This window comes from Euwallacea fornicatus, chromosome 13 (assembly GCF_040115645.1).
Source record: "Euwallacea fornicatus isolate EFF26 chromosome 13, ASM4011564v1, whole genome shotgun sequence".
Lineage (NCBI taxonomy): Eukaryota > Metazoa > Arthropoda > Insecta > Coleoptera > Curculionidae > Euwallacea > Euwallacea fornicatus.
Window position 1 is genome coordinate 2,567,113 of NC_089553.1, and position 21,729 is coordinate 2,588,841.

General features: G+C 36.1%; 1 protein-coding gene across 4 annotated transcripts in view; it reads right to left on the reverse strand.

Moving 5' to 3' along the window:
- Positions 1–21,729, reverse strand: part of Tomosyn (syntaxin-binding protein tomosyn) — a 78,479-nt gene that overhangs the window by 32,613 nt on the left and 24,137 nt on the right. For all 4 annotated transcript variants that reach the window (XM_066288990.1, XM_066288989.1, XM_066288987.1 and 1 more), the window contains exon 2: positions 5,073–5,170. In XM_066288990.1, coding sequence (XP_066145087.1) covers positions 5,073–5,170 — 98 coding nt within the window. The remainder of the gene's footprint in view (positions 1–5,072; positions 5,171–21,729) is intronic.

The window sequence follows — 21,729 nt, forward strand, 5'->3', positions numbered from 1 at the left end:
CTTAATATAGGAGCATCTGTTGTTCCACCATCTTTTGGTGGGTTAAATAATGCTTAAAGCTCTCATACGAGAGTTGTCCTGCGGTATACCTATATTGGCGCTTTTCACACTGGGGGCCAAGACTCATTGATTCTAAAGAGAATTTAGAGTCCTCAAGAGGACACCTAGATGCTTTTCCCATACTTCTTTTAATCTGATGATATTCAAACACTATGCCACAGAGAGTGATCTCCGATTGCTGCATCTCTTCTCATTTATTACCGAACCGAATTGATTGTGCTCTGTGCAATCGTTGGATTTATTTTCGAACTCATCGAGGCGAGCTGATACTTTCACAGAAATAAAATAGCTGTCGAACTTTTATTCTTTTTGTGTCCTTTCGACTGAAACTCCACAAAATTTATAAATCCGAAAGTTGTATAGTGTGGTTAGTAGTTGCTTATTAGTTACCGAATCTTCGCCACGACACAATACAGGTCAAAAGCGTGAAAAATTAGAATACATTTTTCAGGATTTACCACTAAAGTTTAATGGTACGGCAGGCGAAGCATTCATATATATCATAAAACTTACTTGAATCATGAAGCGATTGCTCAGAACGATTAATAATACCATTAGACTGATATTTCACACATTGCCATCGATATTCCCCGCAAAATGCCTAAAGCTAAAAAAAAATTAAATCATCTCTATGTATAGACACCCAACGCGAATAGCGATTTCAACAAGATTTCGACGATTGTCGATTTTTTTATTAGCAAATTTCGTTGGCCAATCAAGAGCCGAGCAACTTGTCATGCAAGGACGATCAGACTGGAATATGGAATAAATGATAATTGCAGCTGTTATGCAACCCCGAATACATAAAAAAAGTGTTCCTACTAGCACGTCCTATTATTACAATATTGAAAAGCTTAATGAAACAAGCATAATCAAATTTCATGCGGAAAATTACTAACAAAACCAACGCGATGGAAATTAATTTTCCCTTGAATCGCGGTTTCATGCCTATTGCAAGTTCGCCAGTTATTTAATTATAACGAGCCCTAAATATTCAATGGCAAATATAGAATATTTCGCAAATTAACATTTCGCCGCCATTTTCAAGGCACGTAGTTCAAATAGAGCGTGTAATTTTTGAGTGATACATCGATCGGTCAAAATGAGCGGGCATTCAAACCCTTTTGACTCCGTAAAATTAACTTTACGAGCCAATCAAAGTTTGTACCACCCGAACAAAGATCAAGTTTTCTTGTCTGAAACTGGAAACGTCTTTTCCTCAATATCATCCGACCTGGTGGGACATATTTTATGAATATTTAACTCGGGAAAACTTGCTGAACCAACCTGGCAAATGACTTTTAAAAAAATGCCCCAACAAAAGATTACCCACAAGTTGAGTGGTTTTACCGTGCAATTCAGTTCGTTAATCTCCCTCTAGGTATCCTGATTCTCATGAATAATTAAATTTTAATTTTCGCCCCCATTATCGGGACCGAAAAATTGAATTTTGCCGTCAAACCGATCATCACTCGCTTTGGTTGTAGACGCGCATTTCCAGTGTCATGTTGGATTTGATTTTAATTTGCGTTTTAGTTCGAATGCAAATTTTATTTTTTAAAGCTGGAAAATTGATTTTCAACTAAAAGGGATTGCAATTATTCAATGTCAATATGTATTGCAAAAATGAATATTATATTAACGTTGGCAATAAAATCAAAGCGACTGCTTCGTTGAAATTATCCGTAAATATTCATATTTTGAATGAATATAAACTAAAACTGCCACATTTTATTAAATATAAATTAAATCCAAAAGCAGCATTTGTAATCCACGGTCCCACATATAAAACTGCATTCAGTCAAATAAAATAACACGCCTCGAACGGGAACATTGAGTGACTATATCCAGAAGCCAACAAAACCAATCACATTTTTCCTGTCTGTTTAACTGCCCGTGTTAAATCAACAGGAAAAGAGTTCAACAATAACTGATTAGTAAAGGAATTACGTATAAGATATTGAAGAATTTGTAAAGTAGCGCGAGGAAAGGCCTAGAAGTACCCGACCTGATGTATAGATGGCGCTTCTTTTGTTAAAAATTTACCATTTGAGGGTACTATGTTGATTGTGTTTGTTTTAGAGGTATTTTCAGTGAACGCTTTTGGAGATTTTGTGAACATGTAAAAAAATTGATTACCAATTTGTAATTCAATACTTCCATTGGAATGTTCTTTGTCCATCCAACATTAAAGCGAAATTAAATTCCATTCTGGGGGAACTTGATTCTCGTTAACAACTCTAAAATATTTGGTGGCAGACTTTCAACGCGGTTGTACGAGCTGCCAAAACGAATTCGTGGTCAACGCAATCACACTCCGCATCTGACCACTCCAGATATTGTGGTGAAAATCCACAAAACTATACAGCAAGATGGGCATTTCGAAAAGTACGGCACATCGCATTTTGACTGAAAAATTGGATATGAGAAAGCTGAGGATATTTCAAGGGAGTGTTTGGCACAGTTTCGCAGCAATAAAGTCCGGTTTTTGCATCGATTCATGACCATCGATGAAACATGGGCTCATCATTTCATACGTGAGATGAAAGAGCAGTCAAAGCAATAAACTCAAAGGGGAGAATCGGCACAAAGGAGGCGAAACGTTTCCATTCATAGGAACGTTGGAAACGTTAGTTTTTGGAGTCGCGTGAGGTAATGTTTATTGACTAACTCCTCGTCGGAAAAACAATAAACAGAGGATATTACACAAATTCGTTGCAGCGTTTGAACAGAGAAATTAAGGAAAAGCGAACACATTTGGCGAAAAACAAAGTCTTATTTCACCAAGTAACGCATCTGTTCGCATTTCCGTCATCGCGTTGACCAACATCAATTAACTTTGTTTCGAACTTTTTCTTCAGCCACCGTATTCGCCAAATTTACTCCCCTCAGTTCATTTTCTATTTTCAAACTTAAAACAAATGGTTCGGTGGAAAAATTTTGCTAATAATGAAGAGATGGAGTCCGAGATGAATGCCTATTTTGAACCATTCGAAACTTCTTACAATAAACAGGGTGTAACAATCATAGAACGTTGCTGGAAAAAGCGTGTCAATATCAAAAGAGATTACGTTGAGAAATAACGTAATATTTTCAATTTTTTTTTGCTTTAAGCGTCAGGCACCTCTCGGACTATCCTTGTAAGTCAATATCTCTAAACAAGTAAAGCTGGATATACGGTGTGGTTCTAAGTCCCCCCCCTAGTGAAATATTGCCAAATTCTCACTTTTCTAAATTCACAAGTATCATTAAATAAGACAAAAAAAACTCTCTTTTCATTTTTGCTTATTGCTCTAAATGTGGTTTATGTCACCGATAGAGCAAATTTGTCGGTTTTTTAAAATTGAATCATTTTAAATTGGTACATGAGTTGAGCGATAGCTCAAATTTAAGGTGTTTCAAAAAAACATTTATTGCTGTGATGCGATATAAAATCTATCTATCGATTAGTTTTTGAGAAAAAGGGCGGTAAATATTAGAACATAAATGTCGTAAACATGCCATATAAATTCAGTTTAGTAGTACATAAACAATAAAAAACTTTTTTTGTTGATGGGAAATTGATTTGTTTTTGATTTTGTATTAACAAACAGTCATTGGTTATTTTGATGCATTGTCAGATAGTGTTCAAAAGCGTTAATGATTTGTTAGTCGTGCGTGCGTTAGAAGAAAAAGTTAAAGCTGTCTTTATTTGTGCCGAAGCTGGTCGTACAAAAATAAAGGTTTTTGCTACACCATTGGAGGATTTGGGAAAATAGCCACGTGGAATTACAGAAGTGAACAGATCAATTAACCTACAAACATTCATTAACGTAAAGCTGGTATTTGCCGACGAGTTCCATTTTAGTCAGCATTAAAATTGTAACCATTTTACAAGTTTGACTTGATCAATTTCTACAACCAAATTTTATATTGTTTATGTACTGTTAAACTGAATTTGTATTGCATTTTTGACGACACATGTATATCTTTTTCTATTTATAACTATTTTTCTCAAAAACGAATCGACACATTTTAAATCTCGTAACAGCATTAAACGGAATTTCGAAACGCAGTTAATTTGAGGCGTCACTCAACCCATCCTTCAGTTAAAAAAAAAAATTGGACTTTTTGCCTTACCAGCGATATAAACAACATTTAGAGCAATAAACGAAAGAGAGGAAAGAGTGTTGTTTGTCCTATTTGATGTTGCTTGTGAACTTAGGAAAGTAATAATTTGGCAAAGTTTTAATAGTATGGAGAGACAATTTAGAACCGAACGGTATAAACGCGTCATCGAATTTCTTGTGGCCTAAGTTCGATTATTTATGTGAGAGGTCGTCGGTGTTAGCTCGAGGAATATATCTTTCTCCACCTGTCTGCCGAGGAATTTCTGCACCTCTCTTTTTCTTCGGGGTAATTTCGAAGGTCGAGTCTTACTCAGGTTAATCATCGAACTTATACACAAAAATATAACCCCCCGTCACTCCGTTTCACAATAAAAATGGTTTTGTCTCCTTTCTTGTTTTCTCTTCTCCCGCAACACTCTGCATTATTTGACATTGATTACCCAACATAAGGCAACCTTTGGCCTTCGCAAAGCGATATAAATCATCTGCGATAATCCATTTCAAAATTCTCAGCTCCCGTGATTGCCTCGATAAAGTATTCATCCAGCCTCCACAACACTACCCATAAACACTTGAAAACCAATATCTATTCAAAAAACAATTTGACTTTTTGCCGCTATAAAAGCAGAGCAATCCAGAAGGTCTGGCTTCTCAGGAATAAAGAATGAACTTTCTCCCCATTAACGATCTGCGGGCCATAAGGGGTAGATAACACTGGTCATAAATTACCTCCTTTGCCCGAAAGGCGGCCTATAATTCTATAAATACGACATTGGCCCAGTAAAACTCTTTAATCTTGTTTTTCAAGCATTTACGACGTCTTTTTAAGCGTTTTTCGGACGGTTAATACCTTTTATGAAACCTGAACACCACTATTTTTTTTTCTGTACTCATAAAGGATACATTCGAAGAGACCCGCATTTGGAGCCGATGGCCAGCAACTTCTGGACCGGGTCAAAGGCCATGGCAGTCGGCTGATATGGGAATCCATGCCGAAAGGTCTGAAATGAAATTTACAAAGTTTTAGTATTCCTACAAAAACAGAAAAAACACAACCTTTTATTTCCCCGACAATCTAGACCTATTATTACCCCCCAAAGACTTGAAGGCTAATAAGCATTTAAAAGGATTGCTAGATGTAAATTGCTCGAAGCTAGTCCATTATAATGCAAATAGTCACAATTTCACAAATGGATTTAATTGTGCCGAAGGCGACGAGACCAGTCTTATTGTGGACGTAATATCTTGGAAATAATATTTAAATGGTGGAATATTAGAGACTGCTTCGCAATGTTGCAATCTGGCTTTGAATGGCTTAATGTCCTTATTTGGTTCCTCTGCTTCCACGGATTACCTCAGGAAATTGAAACTTGAATTTCCCAGTTAGACGTCGCGACAAATAGAAAATATTGTCCACCTTTTCGATATTTACCGCCACTGTGCCCTCTGTCGAAGCCGCCGCTGTCGGTTTATTTATCAATTTAGAGTTCGGAACTTCACGGGGAAGTACAAATTGTTGCAGCGATGTTTTTTTTTATTGGCTCAAACGGGCCTGTCTATCTTCTTCTTTGAGTCCGGTTTAACGACTAAAAATCAACTACCAAAAGGCATGTTGAGTCTTGGGTCCACACAAAAATTACTTTTTATTGTCACTCTTTTATAGGCGAATGAAAAACAAAAATTGTATTATGTTTGCGACAGTCACAGTAGACGGCTATAAAAACTTCTAAAAAGTAAAAGAAATATTACAATTTACTACCCTCGGAAGCAGTGGGCAGGATTTAATTACTCGGTCTCAAAACGTGCAAAAGGCAATCTTCCTCGTCTGCTCTTATTTTCTCGTTAAATTCCGTTTCTTCAAGTCGTCTTTCTGTCTTAAGAATTCTCTTTTGAAAGACGCGCCAGGGAGAAGCGCTGGTTGAGGAGCTGCCACACTAACCAGCCCAAATTAATTACAAGAAAATCTGACAAATGATTGAGAAAAAGCGCATAAAGCTTTCAGCATATTGTCAAAAAGGGAGAACGCTGGTCTAGACTAATTAAACGAGAAGATTACAAAAATGGGATTTTCTTCAGAATTAATTATGAATAATTTATTTTTCAAAAATTCTTTAACACGCCAATAACGTTTATAAAGCCGGGCTCTTATTAGCCCACTACACTGATCAATATCGTTAAATCTTTGCCATTGAAAAAAAAAAAAAAAAGATTAGTTCAAGGATACTGAGCTTGTTGAGATTGAGTTCCTATGTTCACATGGAGAGGTTCAACGATCAATGGAGTCACCTAATAAAAACGCGCGTAGTGGACTTTTGGGGTCAAGATTACTTTATTTCCAAAACACTGCTACAAAAAGTTTTTAAATTAATAAAAGCTAAAAATGCGAATACCGTGCTCGGGTCACTCGCCCTGTTAAAATTTGCCGCTTTAAACATCACAAGCCAAATCTGGCCGCCATATTAATTACAGTAAAATGTTTGTGGCACAAGATAATTTCAGTGATTTTCTGAGCGCAATCAATCACTTTATAATAAAAGGGCTCGTGCAGGGCCACGCCCGCCGAAACCTCAAATTAATGAGCTGAAACTATCATGTAGATCAAATTTTAGAGCCCCATTCCCTTATTGCCATTGTCCCTTCAAACATGCTTTAGGTTGTACTATGGGTTGCCACCATTCAACTACGAACCGACTACGTTTATATCGGTAACTTATGGCGTTTCGTAATTTTTCAAGCTCGGCTTTTGCACGCCGTAGGTAGGGCCATAAATAAGGGATGAAAATGGCAGCCATGCAACTTGGAAAAAGCGCATTTTTATGGCAATTTGGGACATCCCTAAAAACATTACGTTATTTTCAGAATCTCTTATACTAATGTTTTATGATTTTACGGTAACTGCGGCCACCATTTTTTTTCTCTCTGGGGAACCGTAAAATGGTTTTGCTTACATAACGATTTCATTCCGGAATAAAATCGGATAGTTTATGGAAGAGTTTATAGGTGGAAAATACTAGGAAAAAATTGCAGTTTTAACTGGAGAAATATTTGCATTCTTTGGAACTCTCTGTGGATTACTGCAGATATTCTGTAAGCCGCGTTTTAGCTGGTGGAGATTAAGGAAAATTAACTTCAAAAAGTGAAACACTCAATTAAATTTTCCTTTATAGCTTGGAAGAAACTCGGCACGTGAAAACATCATTAACGTCGGTTCGATGCGGACTTCTATTGCAATTATCACTTCCGTTTTCTGGCAAACCTTCGCCATTGTTTAGAATTGGACGGAACGCGATTTTCCAAAAAATTAAAAAACCAATCGTATAATTATTAAATCAGGAAATTCAGGGGCTTTCCATTAACCAAATTTCAGCAACATCGGCTACTACACCATAACCAAATCACGACCTTGGCCTGTTTTCACGCAATCATCTTTAATTCCGAAACGCTCTTATCTAATAGGAAATGGCAATACGAAAACAAGAAAATGTGCGAAACAAGATCTGCCTGGAGTGTGTCGCAGTATCCAGTATCGACAGACTTGAAACGCACTTGACCCAGATGTACGAAGTTTAGGGAATTTCTGGCATTTGCCACCATAAATTCTAAAGCTCGGTTGCGACTGATTAAACCAACACTCAACTCTTGTCTGACTATTAACATAATTAAAACAAACATTACCACCAGACCACTCTAGAGTATTAATGACATAATCTGCCCTTCTACACTACTTGTAATCAAGCAATTCATCATTTACCACCCTTGCTGGAAGTGTCACATTCCGACGATACTCCTGGATCTTTCCAGGAGGGATGCCCCCCTTAGTGTGACTGTAATTTAACGCCATTAATCATACACTGCAAGTAACCGTGTCTTGCTTCGTAAACTGCAAGATAATAATTAGTTATGGATTTTGCCCTGGACGATGTGGATGTATCATTTCACTGCCAATCTAGCAAGTGTTTACACTCGGCTCCTTTAAAAGGGATAATTCAACCTCCGGGCTTCATTGTTGTAGGTTGGGCTGAAACTGCCCGGATAATTAATTTGACTGTCAAAATAACCTGTGGAATTAACTGTCTGTCAGTCGACGTGCTGAACAAATTTTCTCAGGCCGCCCACGCAAGGTTATGCTGTAAATTATGTTGGTAGCTTCAAGCTGATAATAAAATAGGCAGTGATAAATGACCACTTAAATACAATTTTATCAAAAAAGAAAGGTGTAAGATTATTTTTTAAGGGTATAGAAAATTGATTCACCTTCTCGGCAAGAACGGGGCAGCGCTCATGATCACCTTCACCATATTATCAAGAACGTATCTTTGTATTCTAATAAAATATAATTGGAATGAAATGCGATAGTTCTTCTCGATTATTTTGGGGTTTCTAACGTTTGTATTAAGCTTCAAAAAACTATTTTTTGACATAAAAATGAGTAACATTCGTCGAATCACTAATTTTGTTCTTAACCTTCTGAATTCGTAGCTTCGAAAAAAATTACTTTTCAACTTTCCTTTACGCCATTTTCCGCGATAGACATTGTTCGAACCCGATTAATCCAGGCTTGAAAATAAATTGGGACTATTTGTGGGAAAATTTCGTTCTTTCGGTTTTAATCTGGCATAAATCATGGAAGCTGGATGACACGGTTTGCCCTTTAAACGCCTAAATTTCCCGTTTAATCATACATTAATCGTTTCGAATTTCAGATGAGTTGAAGCATGAAATATTTGTTACGTACATACCATAAGAGAACAAATGCATTTGATATATCGGCCCTTTTTAAACTCGCCTGTGAGCACCTGCAGCTTCCACCGGTTAGAGTGCAACCCTATTTATTACACAATAATTTGCACCTCTATTTCTCTCTTTACGCTCCTAAGACCATCAATTTGTTGAAAATGGTCCTTTAGATTTCGCCTGTTTAAGACCGAGTTGATTGGATTAAGACTTCCCAAATACAATTGTGCCTAATGCGAACGTAACAAAGTGAATAGTTTAGGAGAAGGGCAACCCTCGCTTCATTAGGGCCTAACAACGGGAACCCGTTTAATAACACTAATATTGACTTAAAACTTTCAGAAGTTTGAAATACGAGAAATTTTGCATAAAGGAGAAATTGATGTTGTGTAACCGGGCACAAACAGCCGCGTGTGTCTTATGATAGCTTCTCAAACTCTATCAAAAGGACACTCGACGGCTATCTGTAGCTAGTTGGTGGTGATATATCCAGGAAACCAGTCTACATAATGCGTTCCATATAGCCATAAAGACCCTATGGGATCCAAAAGTCGCCCTACAAAAAAATTAGTGAGGGCACATCGTATATTGAGTTAAGACGACACGTATCTACATATTCTATGGCCTCCTCGATCGCAGGACCTTTCTCTTAGGGATTTTTTTCCACGGGGAACAATAAAAAACCAAGTCTCCGGAGAAAATGATGAGTTAGTAGAAGCTGTTAGAGAAGCCGTTGAGGAAAATTTTGATGTTATCCATGGGCGTTCAATTAGAACAGCTACAATTTCAGTTTTGAAACGGTAAAATATATGCGCAATCAACAATGGAGGGTTTATCGTTTTATATCTGTATTACTAATAATTAATTAAGTAATTAACATTTAAAGGTTCATACATAGGTATTGGATTTTTGCACAATTTAAATAATTTCAAAATTAAAAAACTTACCTTCGTTTGACTTAAATGATACAGGGTGTTAGGGTCAAACAAATAACAAATCAATATGAACGACTTCGTTGACAATTATCATAAAATTGCAATATGAGATTTAAAAAAAGGCGTAAGTCCGCCATCTTGAGAAAAATAAATTACTACTTATTAGGGTCATTTGAAAGCTTAAAAAAAAACTTTTCGAATAAGTCATAATCTATTATGATTTCTATTTAAAAAAAATGAAAATTATGCCATATCTCAAAAACGACCGCTGTAAAAAAATATGAGTGTCCGTCCTTTTCATAGCAAAATTGCCCACAACATTCGTATTTACACAGTATCTCCAGAACCAGTAACTAGACGGTCAGATCGATTAAAAGAAATCGACAAAGTTTGGTTTTTGCCAAATCTCTAGTAAGCCAAGGACTTCTTCAAGAAACTAAAAGTGGCTTTAAATTGGTTCTCTAAAGCTGCAATTCTTTCCCCATTTAACCGACTTCGTAACTGTACTAGTTTCCGAGATTCCTTCACTAGTTATCGAGAAAAATTCACGCTGTAGATGTTTGAAGTCAGACGTTTCGGCCCTTTTGTCTGGGGTAATCCTGAACCCATAAAATCAATAAATATAAATGAGTTCAATCAAATTGTAACTGCATTAAATGAGACAAGTATTGGCTTTTGACGTAATCGGCAATCGTTGCAATTTATGGCAAGCATTAGTAGTTATTCGACCAACAAGTGTAGTAATGACGGCGATTAATAATCGAGATTGTTTATCTTCAAATATACGATTTAGTAACAATGTTTTTCTGTTGCTTGAATCACGAATGACCAAAAAGTACAACATTTCTATCAAAAATTTCGTTATAAGACACAAGACTACTAACAGTTGGTAGAGTTTTGTTCAAAAAGTAGGGTCACTTTTTTATTGAAATTGTGCTGAAACTCACGCATTAATGAACGCTTTTGTGTACAATAAAGGGACCCGTTACTATGTCGTCGGCGCGAAACACCACTCATAATATCAACAATAATGGAACTTTCATTTAAGTTAAATTTCACTTAAATGAATTAAATTAATTTTTTGCGTCGGTCAATTATAACCATTTTACAGCCTCTTTATGATTCACTCAACGCTCTCCAACAGTGGGCCAAATAGCTGAAATGGGGTAATAACTTTTGAATGGAAGAATGTCTTATTTATAGTTACCCGCTCATGTAAAACTGAGCCATACATCACGGATACACCAGCTATCTTTCCGCATTAAGGTACGTGCTCTGGCTTAATAAATTCTTCCCCAGTCACGTATATGCGATCCAGATGTTCGGGACAAAAAACAGGAAAATAAGCACGAGCTTGCGGTAAACTAGGTCAGTGTCTAAAGACATTTTCCGAGTGAGAGTTTTCCGAATGGGCGTAAAAGAAAAAAAATGTCTGAGTAATAATCTCTCAATTTATTAGGCAAATCGCTTCACTGAAAATGCAATAAATTTGATAAAAACTTACCGCTTAGAAAAGTCGTTTAAAAGACAAAAATGCCGGTCCCCTGACGGTTAAACTTCGTTTTCGACGTGGCGCAAGAAGCAAATTAACTTTTCCAACTTGGGATATATTTCAAGGAATGTCGTAAAGGAGACAAATATTCGACCAAAAAACTAATATCCCACCTTCGGATGTTTCTTTGCAATTCCTGGTGTGAAAGGCGAAATGCCCAACTTGTCATGCTCGAAACTTTCTTGCCGGCGAAGACACAATTAGTCCGTAATTTCCTTGGATAAGTCTGCAGCAATTGTTCTTCAAGATTTTGCTAAAAGTAAAAAATTTGCTGTCCAACCCCCTTACGAGGACCTTAAGAACCACAAATCTTATCTCCGCTTATATCCGACGAGTCTATCAGAAAATCCCTTTAATAAGCTCCCCGGAGATTCTTTATTGTTTTTACCACCTCGAGCCAATTTCTCATCTGCGGCTGCTGCGGTGTTAGTAGTAATACGTGAACATACATAAAATGGATATTCTTCGCACAGCTCTTTCAGGTTTCCCTATTATTTTTCAATTTTGTCATGTCCTTATACAATAATTTATCTGGATACGTCTTTTTAAATGCAACTAGCGTCCTTTATCTGAAACCACTAAGCTCACAGCATTTGAAACAATAACCACAATGAGCCAGACAAGCATTATCTCGCCAATGTCGGCTTGTATCCACTTGTTTCCATACGGGATTTCAGCTGACATTGCTAATTACAACGCTGCATACGCTACCGGAGTCTGTTTATCTTGTCATCGTCATAAAGTTGTCTACGAACCGGATATACACGGGATTTAAATTCTAAAATGACTGGAGAGCTTAAGCCTGGATTTCAAAGCTTCAAAGGGACCCATCGCGACATGCATAGATAGTCCCAGAAGTACCTGACCTAACACTTAAAGACAAAACAATTTCCGAGAATATTACACAATCTCCTAACATAGTTTCCTTTTAAATTGATGCAGTTTTCCCAGCGATCTCCTATGGCTCCTACACCCTGTTCATGGTAAGAAGCTTACTGTTTCAAAATAGACATCTCACCTCTTCATTAGTGGTAAATCTCTTTCAATCTAGCCATTTTTTCAAGTTTGGAAATAGGAAATAATCCGAGGGTGCCGAATCTGGAGAACAGGTGGCACAATTCGAAACCAAGTTAGTCGATTTTGGCCATTGCGACGACTAGAGCGTGGACCGGTGCGTTGTCTTGGTGAAACGAGACTGTCTTTTTCGCCAAATGTGTCCCTTTTTCCTGATTTCCTTATTCAAACGCTGCAATAAATTTTTGTGTATTATCCTCCGTTTATTTTTCCTTTTGGGAAATAGCATGTGCATCCCGAACAACTGACGCCTTTCCTGGAGATGGAACGGTTTCGCCTCCTTTGAAGCCGATTCTCCCTTTTGAGTTCTTTGTTTTAACTGCTCTTTCATATCGGATGTGAAATGATGAACCCATGCTTCATCTATGGTTACCAATCGATAAAAAAACTGGACTTTATTGCTGCGAAACTTTGCCAAAAGCTCACTTGAAATATCCTTAGCTTTCTCATATCTAATTATTCGGTCAAAATCCGATGCTCTGTACCTTTTGAAGTGCCCATCTTGCAGTACAGTTTTATGGATTTTCACCACAATATCTGAGGTGATCACATCTGAAGGGTAATTAGGTCATCCACTGCGGAGTTCGTCCCAAAAGCTCTTAATCTCTGCCATTCAATATTTTAGGATTCTTAATAGAGAACCAGACTCCCCAGACGTAACTTCACTTTTATGTTGGATGGATCAAGATCTTTCCAAAAAAAGTATTGGCTTGCGTATTGATGACCAATTTCTTCCGTGTTCACAAAATCTCTAAAAGCTTTCCCCAAAAACGGCTCCAAAACATACACAAATCCACACAACACCCTCCAACATTAAACAAAAGCTTTGTAAGGTTAGGTCTTTGCAATATTGGCCACTTTTTGGCAAAAAAATCGTCATTTATATATCACGTGGGGTTCTTTTGGGGCCATCCGCACTTCTACCAGTCGGAAATATACCCATCGACAATCCTTTGGAGACGTACCGGTTTAATATAGATTTAGCGGAGACTAAAGAATCGACTTCTAAAAGGTGCACGTTTAGTCAATCAATAGATTAGGAGGTGAAATAGATGAAATCGTGGTAAAAAAAATTCTTATTATGCAACTATTTCCGTTTCAAATCCACTGAGGGCAGTGAGGCATAGAAGAAAAATTCGTTTTCTGCTATAGCCAATTAAGCCATATTCCCCTCAAACCATTTATCACCTAACTATACTATCAAGTTCCTGTATTGACACTAGATATGAAAGAGAAATAGCTCGAAATAATATCCAACTTGAATATTTATTCGCAACTGAAACCGGGATTTGTACGAGATCGGATATACGGATCCAACATTGATTTATGCTTATTTTATGTACCTCCTAGATACGAATATTTACAGTTAGTTTCATATCTGTATATTCGTAGGTTCTTGGAATGTCTATTTGTAACTTAGAGAAAGGTGGGCAGTATGGGCCATTTAAGGAGTTATTTAAATGAACGAAATTTTTGCGGTCAAAATCAGTCATCAGCGATAAAAGTTTTCTTCTGAACTCCATCTCTTTAAGTACTAAAAATATATTTTAGCAAGAGGCGAAGCGAACGGAACGCACATTGCAACTGGTGTTAAACATATTTTTTGAACGTTTAAAAAATTGGGGGGTAGGAGGAGACGAACCAAAATTATTAAGATTTTACATTAAAAAAAAAAAAAACATTTTGTGCATTTTTTAATACTTGTATGGTTCTACATTTTATTAACAGAACATTTAGCTTATTATTTATTTAGTTTACAGAGATTACAAAAATAAAAAAGGAAGTCGTCAATGTTCGTCCAGAGTCGTCAGAGTTTTTATGCTGGATCCAGTTTTCTTCATAATTTTCTCCACAAAAAATGCATTCGACAACTACGTTATCTTGACAAATACTTTTTGCAGTACTTTGTTTATTTTTTATTTTTTTTGTTCATCTTTTATTCTCCTTTCGTAAACTTTATTTTTTTACTTCTCTGCTTTGATTTTTCTTCTTCGCACCACCGAATCTCTCTTCTTTGTCGACATATTTTGTATCGGAATCGATATTAATGCTTCGCTCCTCTCTATCTTTCTTTTCCAATTCGTCAATCTCTTTTCACTCCAGAAGAGCAGGGGCGCTCATGCAGGACAGAAGTGCAAGTCATTTTCTCTTTGCTGTAATTATCCTGTCATTTTCATGCACATACAATACACCCGTCTCATCTACATTAAAAATTCTGGACGATCGGAAGGAATGCTTTTCTGAAAGAATTCCAAAAAGAAAAAAATGTTCCCGAATGTGGCTTGGCCCATATTACTCGATCTACATTAACATGAAAACATGGCGACAAGCCAAACATGTTGGAGCCAACGAAATGAACTTATCAGCGTTTTATATTCATGGAATGAACTAAATAACAGCTCTCGTTTCATAAGTGTATTCTTACCTATAATGATTCAATAATCCCCAAGCCTGCAACGCAAGGCATCTTCAAAGAATCCTTTTTAAGTCAATATAACGAATAAAATATTCTCACACAACACGAAATTTCACTCTGTAAAATCACCTATACCACACACGCGATCTAATCCAGGTTTTGCGTATCTCAGGGGGCCAGTTTCCAGACTCTCTACACTGCCATTGAGGGTTGTAAGGATATTTCGTTACAAAAAAGATTAAATTACAGTAACTTTCTATGGAAGACCTTCGGAAGAATGGCGAGTTTATTTGAAATTACACGACAAGGACGACAAAGTCCCCATAGCGGCTTTGTTGTGGATTCGAAAAAATTCACATTATCCAGAGCCGAGACAAGAAATCTTGGTTGCAGCAAATAGCTCGAGTGTCTAGTTTATAGAAGGCAGTGCCTGATATGATCACTGTAAGAAAAAAAGTCTCTGCTAATAAAATAAATCTAGATGTATGAAAAGCACGCTTATTTTCGTTCATATGACAATCAGTTAATTTCATCTTACGACTATATTTTTTACATTTTTTTTTTCTAGTTTTGTATTGTCGCATTGATTTATTGCCTCTCTCAATACTGGGAAATTTATTGCCGGAAGTGACCCAGAATTTACACGACTTCAAGTAAGACTGCACAGGAGAGGTTTCAATATTACTGAACAGGAATTTTTCTAGACAAATTTTTACTAAAAAAATTCGTTCAACTTAGTCAAAAACCCGGATCGGAACGCATGAATGATAATACCACTTCATAAGACTGCCGGAATCTATTTATCTCGTTATCGTCGTGAAGTGGTACAAGAACCGCTCCAATAAACCCTACTAGAATGTGAGGGATTATTCCCAACTAATATAAAAGAAAAATATATACGCTTTTATGTAACACCCCCGGTAGCAAAACATTTCTCAGCCAACGGGAACGCTGCGCATTATCTGCCATCTATCGCGATCAAGTAAAACCTTATTATTTACTGCACACTGGGCAAATGCAGGTTTGAAGGATTTTACGAGGGGTGAACATTAACGAACCATTAGGTTTACATATGAGTAAATGAGGTTAATCACCTACTATAAACCAAATTCGTTATACTCGCTTGTGACTCACATTTTTTTCTATTATCGATGTAAATCCCTCTCGTACTCCCATAAATTCGCCACAAATTGGAAATCGATATCGCGAGGCTTAAACTAAAGCCGCATCTCGACGATATAAAACCCCATTTCGGTTAAACGACATCCGAGAATATTAGCCCGGTAATCTTGCTAGATCTCGAGGATTTAAACATTCTATAAACCTATTTATTGAGTAATGCACATTACATGTATAACGCAAACGAGATAAACGTAATCACTCAACAAAATGCCTTTAGGCGGTATTGTGAGTTGATTGCATTCAGACGTCACTCAGCACTGAATCGACTGTGTTTGCACCGCTGGAATATGCATAGAAATTTGTTTAATAAATGCAACAAAAACTGCCTGTTTGGTTTTAATATGAAAAATGGCCTTTTCGCAATGAAAAAAAGGGGCCAATAAGACATCTTTTTATAGAAGCATTATCCAGTTGCAGCTGCGGTTATAAAATTGCATCTGTCGGAAGCTACCTGTTAGAGTGATGAAGGACGAGAGTTGGTATAATTATCAAATTTCGTATAATACAAAAACGATCCATTTGTAGATAAAAAAATAGTAAACATTGCTATGTGGCGTTGAACAGGCAACCAGGAAAGTTAATCAAAATAATGGAGTGCCTAAATCCACATTCTGAGGTAAATAGTAATTGAAAGTTTGACTATCCTACGGGAAACATTCCAAGATTTTACGGTCACACCCCTATAAACCCGAGAGCGAAATTAAATTTTAGGGGCTGAAAACCAAAAAAAATCACGATTTCCCGTACACTCATTCTGAACCTTTTAAAATCTACATGAATCCGTGTGTCCCATAAGGGATTTACATCAAACGGACATTCGCAAAGCTGAGATTAAAGGTCCTTATTTACAACTTAATTAGACACGCATAGCCGGGAAAGGGCCGAAAACGTATAGTAATTTATTAAAATCTATATTTCAAAGTTTATTTTACGAAGGGCACATTCCCATGTCTACAGCGAAGCATAAAGGGCCGAAACAAAGTTATCTAAGTCCGGGCATTGAAACTGCCTGGAAGCGGAATTATTAACATATTTTCCATAACTTGAAACTTGAAACATAACGCGCTTAAAGCTGAATTATGTAGAGTTTCGAATGTAGATGAAGGTAATATAGGTACTACAATAGTTTTAATTAGTGATGGGAAATTAGACCTCCGTTGTCCGTGTAGAGGACATCCAGTCTATTTGGGTTAATGGACAATATTCTCTATGTAGCTCCTAGTTTTAGATTAATAGATAATTAATTTGTTCCTTTAATATGAGCCGACGAAGGATGCGAGTTACAGTATCGGAAATTATGATCATGAATGAAAACTCCCCGTTGTGTTAATATAACAGGACCAATTTCCCCCAAAAAAAAAAAACTCACAAAGTTGGGGAACGTAAAGATATGTGGAATGGAAACATAAATCACGCATTCATGAGTGGTCACCGAGTTCCGGAAATAGGACATTCAATATGAGAGCCCCCCATCTTTCAATGGGTTTTAATAAATATTGATCTCGTTTAAAATGTTTTCGCATTTTTTCTTTCATTGGTGTGTAAATGGGTTAGAATCGGAAAACTTCATTTATGAAATTACTGAGAAATCGTAGGCGCAGAAACCTAACTAGTTTTTCAGGAAGGGAGAGTTTTCTCGAGGAAAAGCACGAGAAATCTTATTTTTTTTAATTATCCAACTACGTCTACGATTTCCTACCTGGAAAATTAAAAATTAAGAAAATGATGAATTTACCAGTTTTACAAGTAAACACGATTTCTCTTGAAAAAAGCGTATGAAAATCGTAGTGTTAGCCTCAGATTTTTTAGGTGACTATTAAGAAATCAGGGGCGTAGAACACTAGTTTTTCCAATACAAATTAGGAGAGTTTTCTGAGTAGATTTTAGACCTTGACTTTGCCGAAAATATGGGTTTAAAAGTCCTTGATTTTTCATTAGCTTACGCCTCTGTTGTCTAGCTGACTATTGAAAAATCAGGGAGGAGTTTTTTTAGTACAAGTTGGGACAACTTTTAACTTCCCATAACGTATAGCAGATTCATATGCCGGCAAAAAAATATATAGCGTGTCCCCGAAGTGAGTAGAGAAGGTTTAGAAAAAGATGTCTGATTAAAATTAACAAAAAGTATAATAAATTGGGTGTTTTATTTACCCAGTTTGTGAACAATTCTTTTGGACATTACACAGAAAAAAATTATAATGTTATACAGGGTGTTAATTAAGTACGTGCAGATATTTCAAGGAATGAATCTCTGACCGATTCCAATACAAAAAGTTCCTATTAACATATGGTCGCAGCGGCTCCGTTTAAGATATACAGAGTATTTAAATTTAAATTTAAATTTAGTTTTTTGTGAATATTTTTGGACACAGACGAGTCAATCGGATGAAATTTAATATTCGCAGGTTTTTTATGATGCAAAACCCAAATATTATCTTAGTATTTGGATTGCTGATAGAGGGCGCCACGTACAGGGTTTCATCACGTTTAAATTGTCCCTAACTTTTTTGCCCCACACTGTAGGTCACTTTTGTATTAAGGGCATTATTATACATTTAGTTTTATTCATTCAAAAAAGTATTCTCGAGGAATATCGATTAAATTTCATCCGATTGACTCATCTGTGTCCAAAAATATTCACGGAAAGCCAAATTAAAATTAAAATTTAAACTCTGTATCTCTTAAACGGAGCCGCTGCGACCATATGTTAAAAGAAACTTTTTCTATTGGAATCGGTCAGAGATTCATCCCTTGAAATATCTGCACGTACTTAATTAACACCCTGTATGTTAATAGATCATATATATATTATTTCCCCCTGGAAGTTGTTTTTAACAAACCGAGACAAAATTTTAAGGTTGAAACTGGCTTTATTTCTCTCTCTCTCTCTCTTTCTCTCCATATATATACAGCTACTAAAAAAAGGACTTGTACAGCCGAATTAAAAACTCTGTAAACTGTAATTTTCGACTGATTTTGTTCAAATTTTATATAATGAAAATTCAAACCTAAACTCAGTTCACGTGTTCGAGCAACTTTTGAAAATTTAATTTTTAAAATGCTTTTCATATTGTTAAAACAAACTCCGTTTTGGAAAGTTCTTGTGCGGTGGAAATTGGTCCATGCAGTTTTAGTAATTTGGTAGAGGAGATTTTTTTACATATATCCTGAAAATTTGATTAGAGTTGAATTATAAACAAGGAAGTTGCAGCCTTTTAAAATCGTAAAAAATGTCTAAATTTCATAATTTTGCGTGAAAATCGTTATTTTTTTACGATTTTAGAAGACTGCAACTCCTTTATTTCTGATTCGACTTTCCTTTAAACAAATCTTCAGGTGATATGTAGAAAAGTCCCCTCTACGGGATTATTAAAACTATATGGAAAAATTTTCACCGCACAAGAACTTTCCAAATCGGAGCTTTTTTAACGCCATGAAGAGCGGCCTAAACATTAAATTTTCATTATACAAAATTTGAACAAAATCAGTTGAAAATTACAATTTACAGATTATTTTTTATTGTACGAATATTTTTTTTGAATAACTGTATATATATATATACAGGTGTATTAATTATTAACATGACGTATTTAATACCATATGAAGTTCTAAATTAATATTGCTCTTAAAAAACCTCAGACTTCTGTTTCAATCAACTTCTCATTGTAATAAGAAATGTATCTTTTATTCCATTGAGGTATATTTACATAATGCACCTGCTCCTTTGAATTCGCAACTTTTACCCCACTTTACTAAATTTGGAAACATCGTATGTTGCTTCCTATCGCGTATCGTTTCCAAGCTATACCTTTATAAACGGTAAGTTGTAAAGGTTTTGTACGTTTTGGTACTAGTACCACTTCGCATACCCTGTCTAAATATTAAAGAAATTAATCATCATGGTGGGTAACAAAAGAATGAGTCAAAGATAAACATGTGTTGTGATTACAGTGGTTCAAAATGTTGCTGAATGGTAAAAATCGAAACCATATTAACTCCCTCATGCATGGGTCCTAATGGGCTTTGGTTGTCCGTGGCGCTAAGTGTTTATATGTGGGATAAAATATGGACAGGACAAAACGCGAAGAAATACAAAAAAAAACACATGAAAATACAGATTCCTGTGATATGAAGGATGGCTACCCAACTCACGTTCGGAAATAATTGGAAGTTATCAGGTACACGCAGAGATTAGATTTTACTTAGAAGATCTATTATAGATACTTAAATAAATTCTTGATTAAGTACTAATAAAAAAAAGCAATTATTAGGACCTTCTATTAAAAAAACTGCACGTGAAACTGTAAATTATTAATAAGATATTTTTAAAATGTTAATAAATTGAACCACTGACGATTTATCAAAGGTCTAGAAATTTTTTACTGATTTTTTTTTGTGTACCATATGGCGATGACTGATTTCTTCGATATTTAGATGAACTACAGATGATTCATTCAAATGTTAAGGTGGCGAGAAATAAGACGTTCGTAATTCGCTCTGTATTAGTGATCGGGATAATTGTATTTTCTTTTGTTCCAAAGACCCGTGAGGTGCGCCGCTGGTTTATCCGCGACTTGGTGAGTAAACGTGGGCGGCATTTAACCGTCATTTTGTCAGTGAAAATGGATATTGCCGACATGATTCTGGCTTACGCTCTTGCTGGTCGAGGGTTATTGTTATTCTTTCGTGTGGTTTACAATTGAGATTTGTCAGGTCGATGAGAACGACGTAAATAGAATTTAAGTTAAAAACCGAAATAATTTGCAATGTTGAATCTCCGAGAGGGTACTTATCACCCTCTTTGGACGCGGCCCAAAACGTGGTACCGCAACTTGAGCTATTTCAAAGATTTTTACGACTTTTTTTCGGAATTAATACTGACTAGTTTATGACTCGGGCCTCACCTGTGTTCGCCTCAGCTTCCAGTCGAAACTTATTCGAAACTCTGTCGTAAGATTTTTTTTTTCAGAAATTATATTGTTTTTTTTTTGTTTCATTGAATTTATTGGACCAGCAGTAATGCCAAATCGGTTAAATTGGGATGGATAACAATTTGTTCTTCTTGCAAAACACACAAACGCGGTTCACGCATGGCGGGGCGTCACCCCACTTTAGTGTAAACGTTCAGAGATTTTTAAATAAAACAAATTCTAACAGACGAGTCGAGAGAGGCAATGATGCACTCGTAAATTAGCCAACGAGGTCACCGGATTTAACGCCTCTAGATTTTTTCCTCTGGGGAGCTCTTAAATCAAATATGTATTCTTTCCCCTTCGCTACGAGAGCTGAGCCACTGCAAAGAATTTTCAATGCTGCAGATTATTTTTAAAATAATCCAGACACATTGCCCAAAGTATACATTTATATTTTCAAACGAATTTAATTCTGTATCCAGGACAACGGCCAACATTTTGAACATTTGCTATATGAATTAAACTAAGTCGGTAATTAAATAAAATTAAAACGTTTTTCATATTTTCATACTGACTAAACAACAATTATGAATTACTGGATATCCGAAATAGGTTTTTTTATAGCGAAAATATTACGAGAGACAAAAAGTTTTCAAATAAGCTCAGGTTGTGTCACAAAAAAAATTAAAGTTATGAGTGCAAGCGGTGATAAAAATATAAACTTCCATTTCTGAACCATTTCCCATTTTTAATA